Below are 18,172 nucleotides of genomic sequence, written 5' to 3' on the forward strand. Positions count from 1 at the left end.
ATCAGCACATTCTGGGTCTGCTACACTAATTTCCTGTAAGAAGCCATAAACTGCAGCTTGGAGGATTTACTGTTAATTTGGACCACTTGGCAAACAATCTGAATTCATTTTGGGCGGTTGGGTGGGTGGTGCTGGTGAACATTGAGCTAAAGTGTGATTGGGTCAGCTTAATAACAAGGCAGTTTTATTTAGGGCAGCCCTTCATTTCACAGTGAAAACAAAGACATGCAGGGGCTGTTTCAACCTCTCAAAGCCGTCAGCACAGATGTTGTGCTTCTTTAAAAAAAAAAGAAAAAGAAAGAAGGACTAATGTAATGAGGCTCTTATTTCCCACAACAGCTGTTCTTGCTGGAGAAAAAAGCTCAGTTTTGAATTTTAAAAAATGACTCATTATTTATGATCAAAAACTCACTCTACTGTAAATTTCGATGTACATTCAATAATGAGATTATAGTGGCTTTAAACATAAATGCCACCGCTGATACAAATCCTGGGTACCACTTTAAAACACAGTACCCAAAAATGTGAGTAGTTGCTAAGTTGTGCCTCATTACTTCTTGATGAGGGACTACTTAGTAACTACTCAGTATGATGTATCACTTTGCTTGAGGGGGCACAAAAAGAGTAATGATGAAGTAATTAGGAATTAATAAGTGTCGGCAGCTGTTTCATTGTTAATCAGGAGCGACTCATGAAAAAAATGGTCAGTATGTTGATTCACAGATATTAAATTAATGTTACTAATCAAAGGTTTATTAGTATAGTATCTCTCAGTCTATTGTCTAGTAACTTATCATTATCTAAATAATCATCAGATGACAGTTATTCAGGAACTGCTCATTAACAATTCATCATCATGTTGTTTCAGATTCAATATTGCTTGTTATTTTCATTATTATGCTCATGTACAATATTACATTGGATGTTTGATATATTATGTTCAGTATCAGGTAATTTGTTGCATTTTATTACTTTCAATGTCACTGCAGTTTGAAAATGTAAAATAAGAACAGTATTTTGGGGCTATAGGAGACTATGAAGGCATTTCATGCTTTTATTCTAAGTTGACTATAAAGATGTTTACACCATGTTTTTAGTCTGAATCTTCACTATAGATCCTCAGCACACTGTCTGAACTGGGTGTGTTGGGACTTCGGGACACTTCGATCACACCAGATGAGCAGTATGGAGGCATTTTATGCTTTTTATTGTTGTTTTTTATGTTTGAAAACTGGTCACCATTTACTTGCGCTGTTTGGGAGATTCTGCAACACTGTTTTTCTGTGAAACTCCAGCAGTGTTTTATGGACTAATAAAATAAACCCGACCTTCAAACAACATGAGGGTGAGTCGATAATGACTGAATTTTCAGTTTTGGGTGAACTATCCCTTTAAACGACTGGCATGTTCCTGTAAGTGACAATAAGTTTTTATAAATTCATCAGCTGTCCAGTCAAACAATGAATGAGGCAAGAGACAAAAAAGAGTAAAGGAGACATGTTTATTATTTAAACTATCACTTAAATAAAAAAGTGCATAGAAAATAAACATGATTAGAAACTTTTCTTTTTACACGTATGTACAACTTTGTTTCCTAATTATACATTCAACCAAGTAGTTTGTGGTTCATTATTTTCACTGTGGTGGTGGTTTCCTTCATTTTCATTGATGTGTATTGAAAGAACACTGTTAAAACGGGAGAAAAAATGACTTTTGAACTTAATGATGCCGTTGTTATTATTACAGAGAGCAGGAGGAATAGTGATAAGACAAAGGTATATTCAAGGCATAAGAAACGAGCCTGTTCATGATCCATGATCCCTCTTATCTGCATGTCCCACCGTCCACTCCCCCTGTGACACCACATCCAATCATAGGCTGATAACTTCTATACACAAGAAACAATTAGAAAATTACAAATACATGTTACGTACTCGTCCGACCTTTCCCAAACCATGACTTGTCAAAGAACAATTCAGGGTGGATGCTGCACAAAATAAATAAATTAAATGTTTTCAACATCAGCATTATGACTTTCTATAAAAACAGTACATGATAAGTACAACCAAAGCTTCAGAGGAGAGAAAGAGGTGGTCAGGGAGACATGAGAGATTTCCAAAATGAAAAAATTTTTTAAAACTCCTGGTGAGTCTCCACAAACCAAACTCTTTTCATTTATACCACATCAAGTAAGCCGTCTAAAAAGTCCCTGTTAAAAAAACGTACAAAGAAAAAACGGAAAAACATTCACTACAACAACCAGAGAGGAGGAAAAAAAAAACAAAAACAAAATGGCTGACCTCAATAAGTTCACAACCACATTAATACAGTTACATTTCTCATCACAGAAAAACCGTTCCTTTCCAGAAAGAAAACAAAAAGAACTGCAGTGCTCCTCGCTGGTGAAGGAGCACTCACAGGCACAGCAAAAATTGGTACTGGATATCAATATACAAAAGAATGATGCACGTTAGTTTCATCTGATAGTACTGTAACACAAAACCATTATAGAGTACATTGAAACATTGCTATTAACCATTATAAATCTGCTGTTTTTGCTACTGTAACTAAGTTTGTCTGTCCATTCCATATATTGTATAGATACTAAAGTACAAGAAATTACTATGCATGTTTCCGTATAATATTGTTATGTATTTATACTATAATTACAGATACTGACGGAGAAGGGCCACTGGTGTGGCGTGGTTAAAATGAAGTCCAAAGAAACAACAGAGACCATTTCCTTATTGTATATATACGCTGAAATGAGTGCGTTATTGATCACTGAACCATCTGACCCTGAAAATTTGTTTTGAAGTGGATCTTGTGAGAGAAGTCGTAGACAGAGCCCTTGGCATCAGTAAACGTGTTATCATTACCGACGCTAGCGTGAAGTGTTGAGCTAAACCAGTAAGAACCATTGACATATATTAGAAATGGACAACATGAGCTCCAAAAAAAGAGAAGCCAAAGTATCAGGATCGCCCCCTGGTGGCTGGCTGCAGTACAGGTCATAAATTCTGTCTACTCTATGATTGCAGATAGGACATGGGCCAAAGTAAAAGTCGAATAAATATTTGTGTGATGATTTGTGTCATTTTAGGTACTTCTTATCACACTAATGTTTGTTCAAGTGTTTTTTTCCTGATTTTAATTAGTTATCCGATGCTATAACAAGGAGTTTCATGCCATGATTGGCAGCTGAGCCCTGTTTGTGATCACTACTACATTCGTATCCATGATATTTTGGCTTCAGTTTTGTACAGTGGGAGGAAGTGGAGCTGCGGAGTCCATCTTTATTTGCAGTCAATGGTCAGAACCAGTTATCCTACAGACAGAAATGCCACTGCTGTTCACACTTCAGTATTATTTCCAGTGCTGAAACGGCTGCTGCTGCCCAGTTTGAGGTCACATCTACACCATATCTACCAGGGTTGTTGTTGACACAAGAACTGAAAACAAATGCAGCTGACAAAGTATCATCATCAATACGAGTCTGACGATGATGAGGAGGAATATACATTCATTGTTGACCTTAGCAGCAGAACCCAGCAAGCCCAGATGCAGGTGTAGCTGTATGGCCACGAGGCTGGCTGGTCAGTTGAGGTTAAAGGTGGGGTTGGGGGCCTCAAGACCTGGAAAAGCACAGCCGAGGTTTGTACAAACTACACCTTCAGGAAGGAAAGGGCTGCTGGCATGGTCCCTGCCTTCACTTTGTTGCAGTAAAAAGAGTCAAGTGCACTTTGCTAGAGCCTCAAATGCCACCTCCAGGAGTCATCAAGACCAATCCAAGTCAAGCTTTTATATCAGGGGCCTGATGCACAAACTCTCTCTGTGCTTGTGGTTTCAGCATTGGAGTTGCATTGTCTGTCTGGAGAAAGAGCTGCTGAGTTTTCCTATTTTTATGTCTATTCAGTGCCTGTGTCACAGCTAAAGTGCAAACCATGACTGGGTCATGTGTTTGTTTCAGTTCACAACAACAACAACAACGAGGAGCAGTGTGGGAGTAACTGCTAACGGCCTTTAGGTGATAAAACGAAGTCAGCATGAACGGCGAACAACAATAAATTAACTACAAGGGACAAAAACAAAGTAATTTGTGGAACCAGGCAGTCTAAACAGTCTAATTGAATATTCGGTCCAGGACATGAAGGCTTGTAAGAGAGAAGAGGCATGCTCATTCACAACTAAGGCAAACCACGAGGAGACTGAATGAAAGAAGAAAAGAGTGATTTCCAAATGCTGGTGAATAGTCACCAGGATGAAATGTTTTTTTTTTTTTTTTTGTTGTTGTTGTTAAAATAACCGGATTGACTGAACGGAGGTATGATGAGTGCTGTTGGGAGCATTAAAATAAAGGCACCTCTTTATTATAGACCACGTCTGCAGAGGGACTAAGAGTTTAAAGTGATTGTTCAGATTATTTGAAGTGGGGTTGTATGTACTTATCCATAGTCAGTGTATTAGCTTCAGTAGATGGTGGTCAACACATCCACAATTTGGAGAAGCAGGAGTACCATCATAGAAGCTATACCAAGTATTGGATAGGATGAGCAACAAAATGTCAGTTTAAGTGTACGTAGTAGGGATGCACCCAATCCGAAAACATTACTTGGGAATGATTACCTCAGCAGACATAAAGAAGGTTTTGTCTACCTTAATCCATCGCTGATTTAATGTACAAAGATTATTCCCTTGAACTGAAGGATATTTTTTTATACTATCTTATTTTTCAATATTCCCCAGTTAACGAGGAGGCGAACATTTTCAACTATCAGCTAAGGAAAATGCAGAAAATTTGCAACCCTACTTCTGACAGTTCACAAAAATTAATTTAGTTAGAAATAAAAAGAGAGAAATTGGTGAAAATTTCAGTATGAGAATGTGGAAATACGTGTCATAACAAATTATATGCCAATATGAAATTATCGGTCCTTTATCCAAATACAGATACAGATGCAAAAAATTACATCTCTGTGTGCCTGTAGTATGCTATATCTAGGATATTTTCCACCACTTTACTATGACTCAATCAGACAGCCTTTTCCATGGGAAACTGCCGTTAATACAGTCTAAGCCAATGTGCACTAAACTAATATTGATTTTCTTAGGTGGACCTTTTTTAAGTGACTAAAATACAATGCATGTTGCTGACCTTGTCCACAGCTGTCTATTTCTTAGTTTCCTACACTGGTACTCCTGCTGCTTCTCTAAACTCAAGCTGTGCTGACCACTATCTACTGTAGGTAATACTCTAGACTCTAGGCTATGGATAAGTACCTCATACAAACCCATTTTAAATAATCTGAACTTTCTCTTTAAACTGATGGGACTGTTGATGGGTTTTATACGTGCCAATTGGCTAGAAAAGCATGTCAACTCGACTGATTAGTTACAAGGAAAACCAAATCATTGCAATTATTCGACCTGCGAGTGGACTTGATTCTCGGTGTGATGTGGTGTAGAGACAATAAGGCTGGAGAGAGGAGATATCTGCTCTGGATCAACAATCTAAACTCTCTCAAGTGCATAATAATAGTTCACATGACTGCCACACTGCTAGCTCCAAATGGAACAATGAAAAAACTTGTCAGCTCTGACCAAATGGCCCGGGATAGATAAAAGAGCTACTGGTGGACTGAACGTAAAGGGGACCAAGCCACAGACCAGTGTCAGTCTTTGGAATCAAAGAAAACATTCAGGCTACAAATTAAAAAACAAAAAACAAAAAAATTACAACAAAAAACAACTTTGAAAAGGCAGCGGAATACAAAACATAGAGACCAAGCATTAGTGTTTGTAAACCTCTATTTCCTACAAAAATGGCAATAAAATAAATACGATTTTTTAAAAATATAAATACCATCATTAAGTGCTATTCACTAGTGAGTGCTTTTTAAGTCTTTTCTTGTAGAAAAATATACATTATTTACATTTGTTTTTTAAAAGCAAGCATGATATTTCCCTGTCCATAATAAAAAGACAGATAACAGACAAGACTTTAAAAGACTTAATACAAATAAAAAAAACATTTTCCATAGTAATGGTTATCACAACAGGCCAAGAAGAAAACAAGCTGTGTGAAAATTCAATTGAAGGGCGTGATGTTTGGTTCTCTCTGCTGCTGTAATTTGGAAAGTCCAAGCTTATATAATTACCAAAAGTTGGATAATAATAATAACAACAGCATGCACAAACACATCTGTCTGTATGTTTCTGTGAGATCCATGGCTGTTTCTGGATCACAAAAATCAATCAGAAATAGATCTACTAAAGCACATCAGTAGGGTTTCTCCAGTCCCTTGGCTGTCAGTCCACCAGAATCTCTAGCTGCCTCGCTGTCTCAGGCCAGAGGCTTTAATCCCATCAATAACATGTCTACATAGCGACCAACCTGTCACACTAAATGTCAGTTTAAGTGCAACAGATGGTATCAACCTCAGATATTTTTTTTTTTTAACAAATCTACATTTCTACCTCCCTCTCTTCCTCTCTGTGGCCACGGCTCCCCCTAGTGTTTCCACTTGTACAGCTCTCATCAGGATGCTGCACACCAGCAGCTCCTATTTACAGTGTTACAAGCTTTTAGGGGGATGGTTCCACTAAATCATGACGACTCTGAAGGCATCAGGGCACATTCAGACAGGGAGATGTGCATCAATAACAGCTGACACTGAGATTTTAAAAAAAGAAATTCTAACAAGGTTCTAATTTTTCTTTCTATTAAAATTACTCTTTCCAGTCCCTTCAACAAATTGCACTTTGGTGTAAAAATGGAACCAAGTTCTTTGATTTTTTTTTTTCTTGTATGTTCACATCTCAGCATTAGCGGACCATAACATATTTGTAGAAAATTAAGGAGGATGGGCCAATGTAAAAAATGATGAAGGGGATAACTTTATCATCCAAACATAAATTAAAGTTAATATTGCAATGTTGTGAAGGCTCAAACCGTTTCATAACTCACCTGTGAAGGTGAAACTTCCCGTGCCAAATGTAAATGAGACAAAAGGAGGCACAATATGTTGGAATTTCTACAAATGGCCCCTCCTCCAAAATGGCCTTCTCATATGTACAGTTCGACCCACGGCCGCTGTCTGTCTCCGCTGTGTTCTGCCAACACCAGCAGCAGAAACACACACAGAGCCCGTGCTCTGTTGGCAGCTGTGATCCTATGTGGACCGGACCCAGAAAATTAGCATGAAGCCACGACAAACCCTTCAGAATGTTGTGGTTCTGCTGCTCAACAGACTTGTAGTCCTCTTTTAATTGTTTAGGTATCAGTTGAGGAACTTGCGACACTTCTTTGCACCGCAGTTACAGGGCAGCTTGTTGCTGGCATCCTCAATAGGGAACTTGTAGTCATAGGTGAGTTCCTCGCCACAGTAGATGCGCCGAGAAGCAAAGATGACGATGTGCTTCTGGCTGTCTACAGTGATGACCCGAGAGTAGCAGTTGGGCTCACAGGAGTGGTTGATGAAGCGGGCAGCGTTGCCGTGCACCGTGGCATCTACCACCTCGTAGTCATCGATGCGAAACATGTAACAACCAATCCCCTTTGAGGAAAGAAAAGACAGAGGCTGTATGATTGATGCTCCCAATAGCTTTTCAGTCAACTGAAAGATATAATATGCAAGATTTTCCTAGAAAACAAAATATAGACTCATATCGCTCTTAATCATCACTTATGTCCCACTGGAGGAGTGTGGTGGTTACTGTGTCTGTAGAGACCCTGCCCTCTGCCTGTGTTTTGTTATTTCTTTACTTTACCAATCCGCTATGTCAATATTTCACAACCTAAGACTCAACAATCAACTATCCTCCTGCTGTGTTTACAAACAGCAACTGACAAATCCTGCATATTCAACCTCTAATCAAACAACTACTAACATTTCAACTCAAACTTCATTCACAAGACCTCACCTTTCCATCATAGTATTTCTCCCGTTTGTCAGTGAGCACAGACCGAATTACGTTTCCAGAGTATTCAATGACCATCTCTCCAGCCTCAATGGTTTTCTTGCAGAACAGACCTCGGCCATGAATGGGAGACCTGCAGAAGGAAACGGTTTTTAAACTCTTTTGTTCTGGCATTACCCCTTCTTCAAGTTTATCAAAACTTTCAGATCTACTCCAGACATGTTTTAAGACATACAAACAGGCTGTTGGGAACAATAATGGGTGTCTGATATGTGTTTTTTGCAGAAAAGTCTAATCTATAAATATATAAATACACAATTTTTGTTCATTTCTCGGTTCATTTCCTGATAGACGAGATGTCTCCTGGTGACTTGAAGTTTCTCCGTCACTCTTTTATTAGTTGCAAATTGAACACAGATTGACTTCCAAACTAGTTGTGATGTCAAAAATCATGTTCATGAACATGAAAACAGTCTTCCGGTGTCAAACTCAGCACACTCATTATTCTGCACAGTGAAGCTCAAATATTAAACAGTAGGAACAAGAAGAAGAACATATTTTTGAGTGGAGGTGGACTTTAAATTCCTGAGCTGAAAGTATACAGTCAACTTTGACAGGGCAGAAATTGTTGCAAAGAATGGAAATTTAATGATTTAACTTTGGATTTAACAACCACAACAGTCAAATAATGTCACAAAGCATACTATATAATATAAGCATATAATTTATAAACGATTAATAATTAAGTCTAACCTGTAGACTCCAACAGTTTCCTTCGAGGTGGCCTTGAGTTGTTTGAATCTCACAGCCAGTGGTAGCTCCATGGAGGCACGCCTGTAAAAACAGCATGAGAAAGTTGTTACAGTTATGGTTTCTCTGTAACAATAAGATAACATCATTCTGTACTGACCCACAGGAATGAAATCCAGGTGTTGCAGCAGCACTAATACACATTTCCTAAGCATAAATAACAGGGATTTTGTCTCTTTGTTGACCTGACCTGGCAGTCCTGAGCTGCCCTTCATCATCATCTTCTTCTTGCGGCCTGTACTCAGGAGGCTGGCGGTGTTTTGAGGCCAAGAAATTGAACATGTCAAATACAGACCTCCTGGAAGACAAACACGATACAGCAATCAGAAACACAAACTCGTACACAGTCCACAATGCAACACCCTATGGAAGTGTATATGTTTATGGGTCCCTGCCTCACCTGTGGTTGATCTCGGCACGAGCTGATCCATGGGGGTTGATGGGAGGTTCATCAGTTTCCTCTGGTTTGTGGAAGTGGAAGCGGTAGCTGCGACAGTGTCTGGAGCCATAGAGCTGCTCCAGCAGGAAGACCACCGCTTCGTGGACGACTCCCAGCATCCTCAGTCCATTCACACCTGCAAAGGAAAACATCCACCATTATCATTTGTATTTTACATTCAAAAGCCAAGAAAAATATTAGTGGTCACTCTGAAATGCAATCTAAAAATCCAAATATCCTTCTTCATTATTCTGATGTAGTCAGAGTGATGCCTCACCTTCAAAGCAAAGCTCTTTAAGTTGAGCATTTGAACGAGCTTCCTGCACTTTATCAGTCAGGGATTTCCACGCCTCTGTAAAGGGACAGGCAGTTTAGTATTTCAAGCACACTTAATCAATTTTTTACTTTTTTTTAATCACCTAATTTATATGAATGCACATCTAGTATATACTGTATGTGAAAACTGGTGCAAGTTAACTTTTATGTGCACCATGTTATCTGTTATAAATATACTGATTTATTAGTTCTGTCAAAGAATATTGAATGTAGTCTGGAAATCTGGTGCATTTCGGGTACAGTAATGATTTGTGTGAAAATGTCTACACACTTAGAAACAAGGAACACACTGTAACACACATTATGTGACTTTAAACCAAAGGAATATTGGCACAGAATCATATAAATGACAAATGTCTTCATTTTCTCTCACCTTCAATGCTCTCACAGCGGATGTGGAAGCCTTCATCACTACAGATTTCAAAGATGATGCCCTTCTTGGGTTTGCTATCCAAGCCGGTATCCCTGCTGTTGCCATCCTGGTCGGGTGGTGATGCCACAGGAAGAGATCCTGCTCCCCCAGCTACAGATGGTTTGTCTTTCCCCACTACTTTCCCCGGTAACACCGGACCCTCAGACGTCTTCTTCCTCCCAAGCACACTGTAGAAGATATGAGGCGATCATTAGGAGAACTCTTTTATATGGTTGGTATGAAAATGGGCACCTAGCATGGATGACTCCATACCTCTTGCTGGTTGCCTTGTCTGGGGGCTTGCCTGTGTCCATGGGCTCAGGGGAGCTCAGCTCTCTGGAAGTGGTTACAAAGAAGATAAAAGTTTTTTAAAAAGGGAATATATTCATGCAGTGTAATTTCATGAACTACTGGTAATCATAGCTCATTTTGATTTTATCAAAATTTTACACAGATATTACTCAAATATGTACTGGTGAACAAAACTGTTGAATGTTGAAAGCCAGATATCTGCCACTGGATTACACACTGTTTTTTTTTTTTTTTTTTTTTTTTTTAATTTTCAAATTGACTGCTGTTGCTGTTTGTTTACTGTCATATCTGAGTTACAATGCCATAGTTGTTAGTGTGTGACCGTACAAATAGGTATGCATTTATTATCATTGTTGTAACTGTTCATCATTAGATATTTCTAACGAATGTGATAATTAGTTTTAGTATTAGTAGTACATATATTTTATGTAAATATATATATATAGGAAACTGAGATAAAACTGTCTCACCTTGGGTTTGAGTGTGGTCGTCCTGCAGGGCTGCTGTGCTGCTCCTCTGCCAGAGAGGGTTTGAGCTTCTTTACGCTGGTTATGTCTGTGCTCTGCCTGCTCCTCTTCATTTTCTGTTTGCCTTTTTCTGCTCCTGAAACTGCGACCGCTGTGGTGGAGTTCGGCGGCCGCTGCTCTGATGATCTGGAGATAGGAGTGGTTCTGCTGCTCTGGGAGTGTGCAGAGGTTTGGGTGAACACTCCAACGGCACGTCCCTTGGCGGGGCTGAGAGGGTTGGCCGGGGCGGGAGCTAATGTGACAGTGGTGTTAGGATTGGAGTCCACAGTCTGGGCTCTGTTACCAGGCTGAGACTGATGCTGTAAGTCCGTCTCTCCTTGCTGGTTGATGGCCATGCTGATGGTCTGCTGAGAGGGCAGGACGCAGATGCTGCTTGCTATAGAAGTCTGCACAGAGGAGCCAAGCTGTGGCATGAGAGGAGGACCGCCTGCTGACTGGAGGACCATCGGCTGATCAGACAGACCTAAACCATGTGGACTGGCTTTGAACAGGAGGTTGCTGATGGACCCTGTGATCTCAGTGGAGCTGAGGACAGGGGTGGACAGGGAGACTGAACCTGGTGCAAGAAGTCCAGTAGCACCACTAGGGGGCACAGACACAACATTCAACACTGATTGACTAGGGTTGAGACCAGAGACTGTGCACGGCAGAAGGTGAGCAGAGGAGTCATGACCAATGATACCCGGTTGGGCGGGAGCAGGAATCCTCTGCTGGAGGAGAGTCGTGGGATCCAAGTACATGACTCCTCCTGGTTTTGGCCTCTTGATAATATTTGGGACCTTGCGCTGAGACGTAGAGAGGGCACTCAGCTCGACCAGGCCGCCAGGTTGGCCGGGGATGCTTGCAGTAATCTGAGGAGAAGACAGGTTGATGAGAGTCATGTTGGGAGGGGCCACATCAGATGGGGCCAGAGTGGGCTGGCTACGGGAGCGGGCCAGCTTTTTGCTTTTTCTCGGCTGAAGACGAGAGATAGGCCTCTTTTTGCCATGAGCAGAGGCAATGACAGTTGGAGAGGAGGTGAGGGAAGAGGGGCTGGATACTATGGCAACGCTGGGGCCCAATTCATGCGGGCGACCAGCCTCTGAGACAAGAATCTGTGACTGGTCATGAGGCTGAGAGGGCAACCCGATGAGAAGCCCTGAGGTGGTGCTGGGGATTCCCGTCTGGAAGCCGGCCTGTGTGGTGCCTGTGAAGGTGTGAATCTGAGAAGGGTGAGGCATCGTTCCCAAGACTTTGCCACCAGCAGGAAATATCGGCTGGGCCGTGGATAACCCAGTATTTAACCCTGTGGTGAGTGTCATGGAGCTCAGCACTGCCTGAGAGCTGGTGTCCATCACTCCTGTGGCACTAATCTTTTGGGTGACACCATTGGGGACAGTCTGGAGAACATACAGGTGCTGGAATTGCTGATTGACCACAATGAGCTTGTCCGGGCCGGGTTTGATGACAGCCGGGCTGGAGACCTGAGCCTGTGATGGTCCTGGACCAGGAACTGGACTGGGGCTGCCTGCAGTTGCTGCCGGGAGATATTTCTGAGGCAGGGAAGGAGAATTTGGCAAACCCGGGGTGCCAGAACTGGGAACATCCTGGTTACCCGGAGGTTCAACCACCTGACCGATGGCAGGGCTGGGAATGAACTGCTCAGGAGTCATGTGACCTTCTGCGTCCCTGTTTGCTAAAGTCGTAGCATCGTGCTGATTCTCTGATGGAGACACACCTGGCCCTGTTCTTTTTTTGTCCCCACTCTTGTCTCCACTGATAGTTTCTGGGTCAGAGGTCAAGCCCAGCATGGTGCGGTCTGAGGTGTCAGAGATGAGACTGCCAGCGGTGTGGTTCTGGCTGGTGCTGACAGTCGGGCTGCGTGTGGTCAGGACAGAGAGGTCAGATGGCAGCTCAAGCGGAAGATATGGCTCCTCTACAGAGATGGAGCTGTTCACACTGCTCTCCACCACACCTCCACTCTCAGCACTGGGTAGCGGCTGGGAAAAGTCATCAAACAGAATGTCTTTGCGCCGGTTGACGTCAACATAGCTCTCATCCAGGAGAAGCTCTGAGGAGGACGGCTCAGCCTGCTGACCTAGTGCCTGCATGGAAGGTGTGTTGAGGACAAACTCCATGATGTCTGATGGCAAAATGTTCCCACAGTCGTCACTGTTGTTGTTGTCGGAGTCTGATTTGAGCAGGTCTGTGCTGAGGGACAGCTGGGCCTCCAGAGGATCCTGACCCTGACTCTGTGGCTGGGACTTGACCCCACCTCCTAAAGGAAGACAGTTTTCTTTCTGGTTCTTTCTGCCTTCGCGGGTGTTGCCGCTCACTGCTCCACTGCTGTTATCTGTTGCCTCCTTGCTCGAGTCGTGGGACTCAGGTTTCTCAGTGTGCCTTTCTCGCCCTCTTCTTTTAGGAGTGCTCTTATGTGGGGTGGAGGACGAGGTGGCTGTAGTAGTTGTGGTGCTGGTGGTGCAGATGCTGGTGTCACTCTCTGAGCCGTCATCAACGCCATCGAGCTGGCCAATACGCTGCTTACCTAAAGTCCTGTTTAAGACAACAAAGACAATATGTCGGATTATTAGAGATGTTTTTCATAAAGTTTTATGGTACAATATAGTCTCAGTTTTCCTTAAGATTCATAGTATTTTAATGGTATTGTAAGCAATCATCTTGGGTTCACCTAAATGTTTAAACTTTAGGAAACAATAAATGAAAGTCCAAACTTACAAACAATTCAAACATTGTTATTTACTTAGAATTTTGTTATATAATTAAAACATTAAAAACAACCAGGCAGTGTAACAACAATATAACCTAATAGATACAGAAATCCACTTTTTTCAGGACTAATAAAAACTGAAATTCTATATAATTTACACTTGATATTGCCTATTCATAGATCATAGCCTGCATGTCCTAGTTTAAGTTGTGGCTTTTCAAAAGGTTAATGTTTTAGATCATCCCCAATAACTGACTTTAATTCCAACAAGTAACCACTATCGTGTTAATTTTTTCAGGTTTATAACAAACGAAGTTTCATGAACATCAGTTCAGAGTGAGTTAAAATCAATTTTGTAATGAAGTCTGCATCTCTCATTTGTTTCCTACCAGACTTTGAACATTCCAATATGGTGACTGAGCAGAGGAGCAAACAAGGGAGACTTATTCATCTTGTATCATGTTTAACTTTGGTAGATCATAATATATCAGGTATGCAATTAATTCTGCACATGTACACACTCTGGTTTAAGAAGAGACAAAACTTTTCTTTGGATGTCAGTTTTTGAGCCACAACACAGGTCAAAATGTGGAATGCCACAGACTAAGTAACCCTTGGACCTTGCAGCCATTGATGACTTGCAGACCCTTCCAGCTGGTTCAGAGGAGTGAGGAGTATGCAGTCAGTATAAAGCAGAGCAGTCAATAAAAGTATTTCAGTGTTTTTCAAAAATTATAAATCACTGCAACCACAAGAGGTCCTTGAGCATACAGTCATAAATGTGCACAAAATATGTTAGACTGATGCAGGCATACATACAAGTAAATATTGTATGTATGATATATATTTACTGTGATTTTTTGTACTACTCAGAAGTGTAATATATCTATATATAGCAAGAGGTGTTATGTCCCTGCAATTTAACATTATGGGCAAATAAAGACAGTGTTTATCAGATTAGTGTGTCCTTTGTGCCTGCCACAGGCCTGTTTAAGTGATGAACTGCACAGCTGTAATGGTTTTTAGAGATGGTTAACAGATGTTGAACAGAAGGTTACAACTTTTGTGTCCTGTGCTACAAAACCTGCAACCTCTGTAGCAGCAGTACTGTATGCAAAAAAAAACATAATCTGCAGCCCTCATGGGTCTAGTAGTATGCTTACACCAGGCAGAGATAATAAAATCTACCTAATTAAATAATTGTGTGTACTTACAAAGCACTGAGCATGTCCTCTTCAGCTTTTCCTTGAGCTCTCTGTTGTTGCTGCTCTTCGTCTTTCAGAAAACGTTGGAGTTGGGATCCTCTTCCCAGACACTGGTCTATCCCCTCTATAGATGGAAGGCCCTCACCAGGGTTGATAATTGTTCGGGTGAAGTTGTAGTAGTAAGGGTCTTTACCCCTCTGTTTCATTCCGCCATCTTCATCCTCTCCACTATCTCCTGATGAAGAGGAGGTGCTCATATCATCTGCTCCATCTACCTGCCCCTCAGCTGACTTCTTGCGGCCACCGGTCCTCCTTTTGACCACAGCACCGGCTCCATCCCCGCTACCGTAGAAGGGAAGGTCCTCTTCACCATATGAGCGAACCCCGTAGAAGGGCGTGAGGCCAAAGAACATGTTAGAGCGTGCCCGGGCGCTGCGTCGAGGGTAGCGCCGCTTGGCTGACCCTGATCCATCGCTGTCATCCTCATGGTGTTTATCATCCAAACTTCTGTCATGGTCATCATCTGGGCCATCGCCCTCATCCTCAGTGCCTTGAGTGAGGAGGCTGTGGTGGTCTCGTGAGCGCTCCTTGCGCAAATCATCTTCCTCCGTCTGTGTTTGGGTATCAGATTCAGAGCTGTCGCTGCTGCTGGCAGAGGGTGAGGAGAAGAGAGTGGAGCGGGCAGAGCGGCGGGTCCCCTGGCCAGCAGGAGAGACAGTGGAGGTAGTGGTGGTGGTACAGGAGGAAGAGATACCACCAACAGTGCTGGTCCCATTAGGATCAGTCTTGATATCAGTCTTTAGTGGAGCTACATTCTGAGGTTTAACTGATCTCTTCTTCTCCCTGGAGGACAACGACAGCTGGTTAGCTGTTGGTTTGTTGGTGTGAGACTGGGAAGACGTCTTCACGCCTTTCTCTGGAGCTAATCCACCTTGCTGCATGCTGTCCACACTGGAGCTGTTCTTCCTCTCAAGACAGGAGTAACTGTCCCTGCTCTTTGAGGACGACCTGTCCCCTCCCTGGTTCTCAAGCTTCTCCCCCTGAGCCTTTCCATGCGCTTTGGTGCTGTTTCCGAGCACTGGAGCTTTGCTATTGCTGCTGTTGTGAGAGTTGGGGTTCGCAGCGTGTGTGTTGGAGCTGCTGGTAGCTTTCGTATTATTGTTGAGTAGGGGGATTTTGTTGCTGCTGTTGTTGTTTTGGAGACTCTTCTCTCTTTCACGGTCTTTGGACACCTCTCTGCTGCCCGCTGTCTTCACTTTGGGGTGTTTGTCTTTGGCAGCAGGGGAGGCAAGGTGCATGGAGCCTCGCTTGACAACATCATCTTCTGCTGGTGTCCTAGACGACCACAGAGGCTTCATTGATGCTGCTGCAGCTGGACCTGATGAGTAATCATTTGATTTCCGTGCATTGGACTTGAATGAGGACTGTGGGGAGCCAGATTTCCCAGAGTCCTTATGGAGTGAAGCTGGTATTAAATTTCCAGTGCCGCTGCTACTCTCCTTCCCTGAGCTGGCCTTGTCCTTAGACTGGGTGGTGTTAGAGGTGGGGGTGGACCGGTGGCGAGGCAACAAAATATCCTGGTCTTTGCCTCCGTGTTTCCCTTGCTTGTCTGTCTGCTTGTTGCTGCTGCCGCCTCTCTGCTGACCTGTGAGGACAGCAGTGCCCACTGGAGGCGAGGACTGGCCTGAGCCTGCAGGAGCCAGTCTGGGGCTCTTAGTCTCACCTCCGGCCTGTTTGGACTGACTGCCAGGGTTACTATCTTTCCCTGAGCCAGAGTCTTTGTTTTTCTCTGTGCTTCTATAACTGGAGTCTCTAGAGGGAGGTCTACCCCTGTCCGAGTCTCTGCTAGACAGTCTGTCTTTGCCTTGGCCTGAGTCTTTTCCTGTTTCCCTGCTATATTGTCGATGCTTCTCAGAGTCCCTTAACCCTGCATCTCTACTGAGTGACCTCGCTTTGTCCACATCCTTATAGCTGGGATCTCTAGAGGATGATTTTTTATCAGTTTCTCTATTGCTTGATTCTCTGCTTCTTCCTTTCTCAGAGTCTCTGCTCACTTGTCTCCCCTTTTCTGAATCTCTTAATGTATCTCTACTGAGAGGTCTGCCCCTCTCAGATTCTTTCAGACCTGAGTCTTTACTCATCGGTCTCCTTTTTTCTGGCTCTTTGGCTGGTGTTTCGCCCTTATTAGAATCCTTTTCTCTGGATGATCGATTCTTATCAGACTCTTTAGCATGGTCTTGACTTGATGCTCTCCCCTTGTCTGTATCTCTGGATGGCTGCTGTCTGTTTCTGTCTGCAGAGAACAGTCTGCCTCTTTCATCGTCTCGCTGAACTGGACTCTTTGCAGAGTCTTTGCTGGGGTGTTTGGACTTTTCTGGGTCTCTAGCAGGGGAGGGGATGAGAGGAGGGGGTGAGGTAAGGGGTCGTGACAGTATCTGAGGTGGTGAGGTCACACCTCTCTGTCTGTTCAGCTGGTGGGAAGGTGGAGAGAGAGAAGGGGAGCTGTGGCGACGTGAGTCGATGTTCCGCATGCCGGGGTTCACCAGGGAGTCTCCTACTGTCACAATCTCATGGCTTTGGGGCTGAGAGGTTCCACCTGTAAGAATCAAGAAATCAAATTGAAATATATAATCTTTATTTAAACTAAAAAAAATATTGATGTTGTAAAATACAAAATAAAAACCAAACAAATAAAACAAACATTTGAATACTTTTGGACATTAATGTTAATAAATTACAAGATGCAAAATACTAAAAACAAGTCAAGTCAAACAGGTAAACAGAAGCAGAATGGTTTTTGATCTAGCATTCGAATTCACCTAGGGATACCAGAATATTGATTTTTGCTTAGTAGTTCCAGCTGGACTGAAACAGGGACCAGACTACTGACAACTGAAATAAATTTATCACAAAACAAAATATCAAAATCAACCAAATTCTTTCAAAAATTGTTCTAAATAAAAAAATGAATCACATTTGTACCTGGAGAGGGCATGGGCCTGGGGCCTTGCGAACGCTGACAAGGGGGGTAGCTGGGGTGTCGATTCCTGGTGTAAACCCTGAGCTTTGGGGTGTTAGCAGGGGAAAGGGTGTCAGAACGCCTTGGGGATTCAAATGGATCAGGAAAGTCTAGAGATAAAAAAGGAGAAATTGACACAAAATAGAGTTTAGTTTAACATATCATAGTCTCAAATATGGCACATACTGACAACATTAATAATGTAAACAATCCATTTAAAGGCATATCCATTTCCAGTATTTTGTGAATTCAATCGTTACATGCACTCGATATTCCAGTTTTTGACAAAAAAAGACAATATTCCCATGAAGCTATTTACATGGCTAATGAAAATGAATATTCACCTGATATTCCTGTTGACATACAGCTGTGCATACTGTGTAGTGTGCGTACTGTGCATAATTATGGAAAAGAAATCAGCCTCCCTCTTTCATTCATTCAACTAACTTCTTGAAAAGGCTGGCGCTGCGATATATGTGCATATC

At 42.4% G+C, this 18,172-nt stretch overlaps 1 protein-coding gene across 1 annotated transcript in view; it reads right to left on the reverse strand.

The window, feature by feature from the left end:
• Positions 1–5,380: 5,380 nt before the first annotated feature.
• The window catches only part of kmt2a (lysine (K)-specific methyltransferase 2A), a 45,540-nt gene continuing 32,748 nt past the window's right edge, over positions 5,381–18,172 (reverse strand). Inside the window, exons 24-34 of the mRNA XM_084716975.1 lie at positions 17,651–17,797; positions 14,678–17,264; positions 10,700–13,288; positions 10,191–10,253; positions 9,879–10,105; positions 9,447–9,521; positions 9,131–9,305; positions 8,921–9,028; positions 8,674–8,754; positions 7,924–8,053; positions 5,381–7,556 (exon numbers count right to left, since the gene is read on the reverse strand). Coding sequence (XP_084573101.1) covers positions 7,281–7,556; positions 7,924–8,053; positions 8,674–8,754; positions 8,921–9,028; positions 9,131–9,305; positions 9,447–9,521; positions 9,879–10,105; positions 10,191–10,253; positions 10,700–13,288; positions 14,678–17,264; positions 17,651–17,797 — 6,458 coding nt within the window. The 3' untranslated portion in view covers positions 5,381–7,280. The remainder of the gene's footprint in view (positions 7,557–7,923; positions 8,054–8,673; positions 8,755–8,920; positions 9,029–9,130; positions 9,306–9,446; positions 9,522–9,878; positions 10,106–10,190; positions 10,254–10,699; positions 13,289–14,677; positions 17,265–17,650; positions 17,798–18,172) is intronic.

This window comes from Lutjanus erythropterus, chromosome 4 (assembly GCF_056507025.1).
Source record: "Lutjanus erythropterus isolate fLutEry1 chromosome 4, fLutEry1.hap2, whole genome shotgun sequence".
In the NCBI taxonomy this organism is placed as follows: Eukaryota; Metazoa; Chordata; class Actinopteri; order Lutjaniformes; family Lutjanidae; genus Lutjanus; species Lutjanus erythropterus.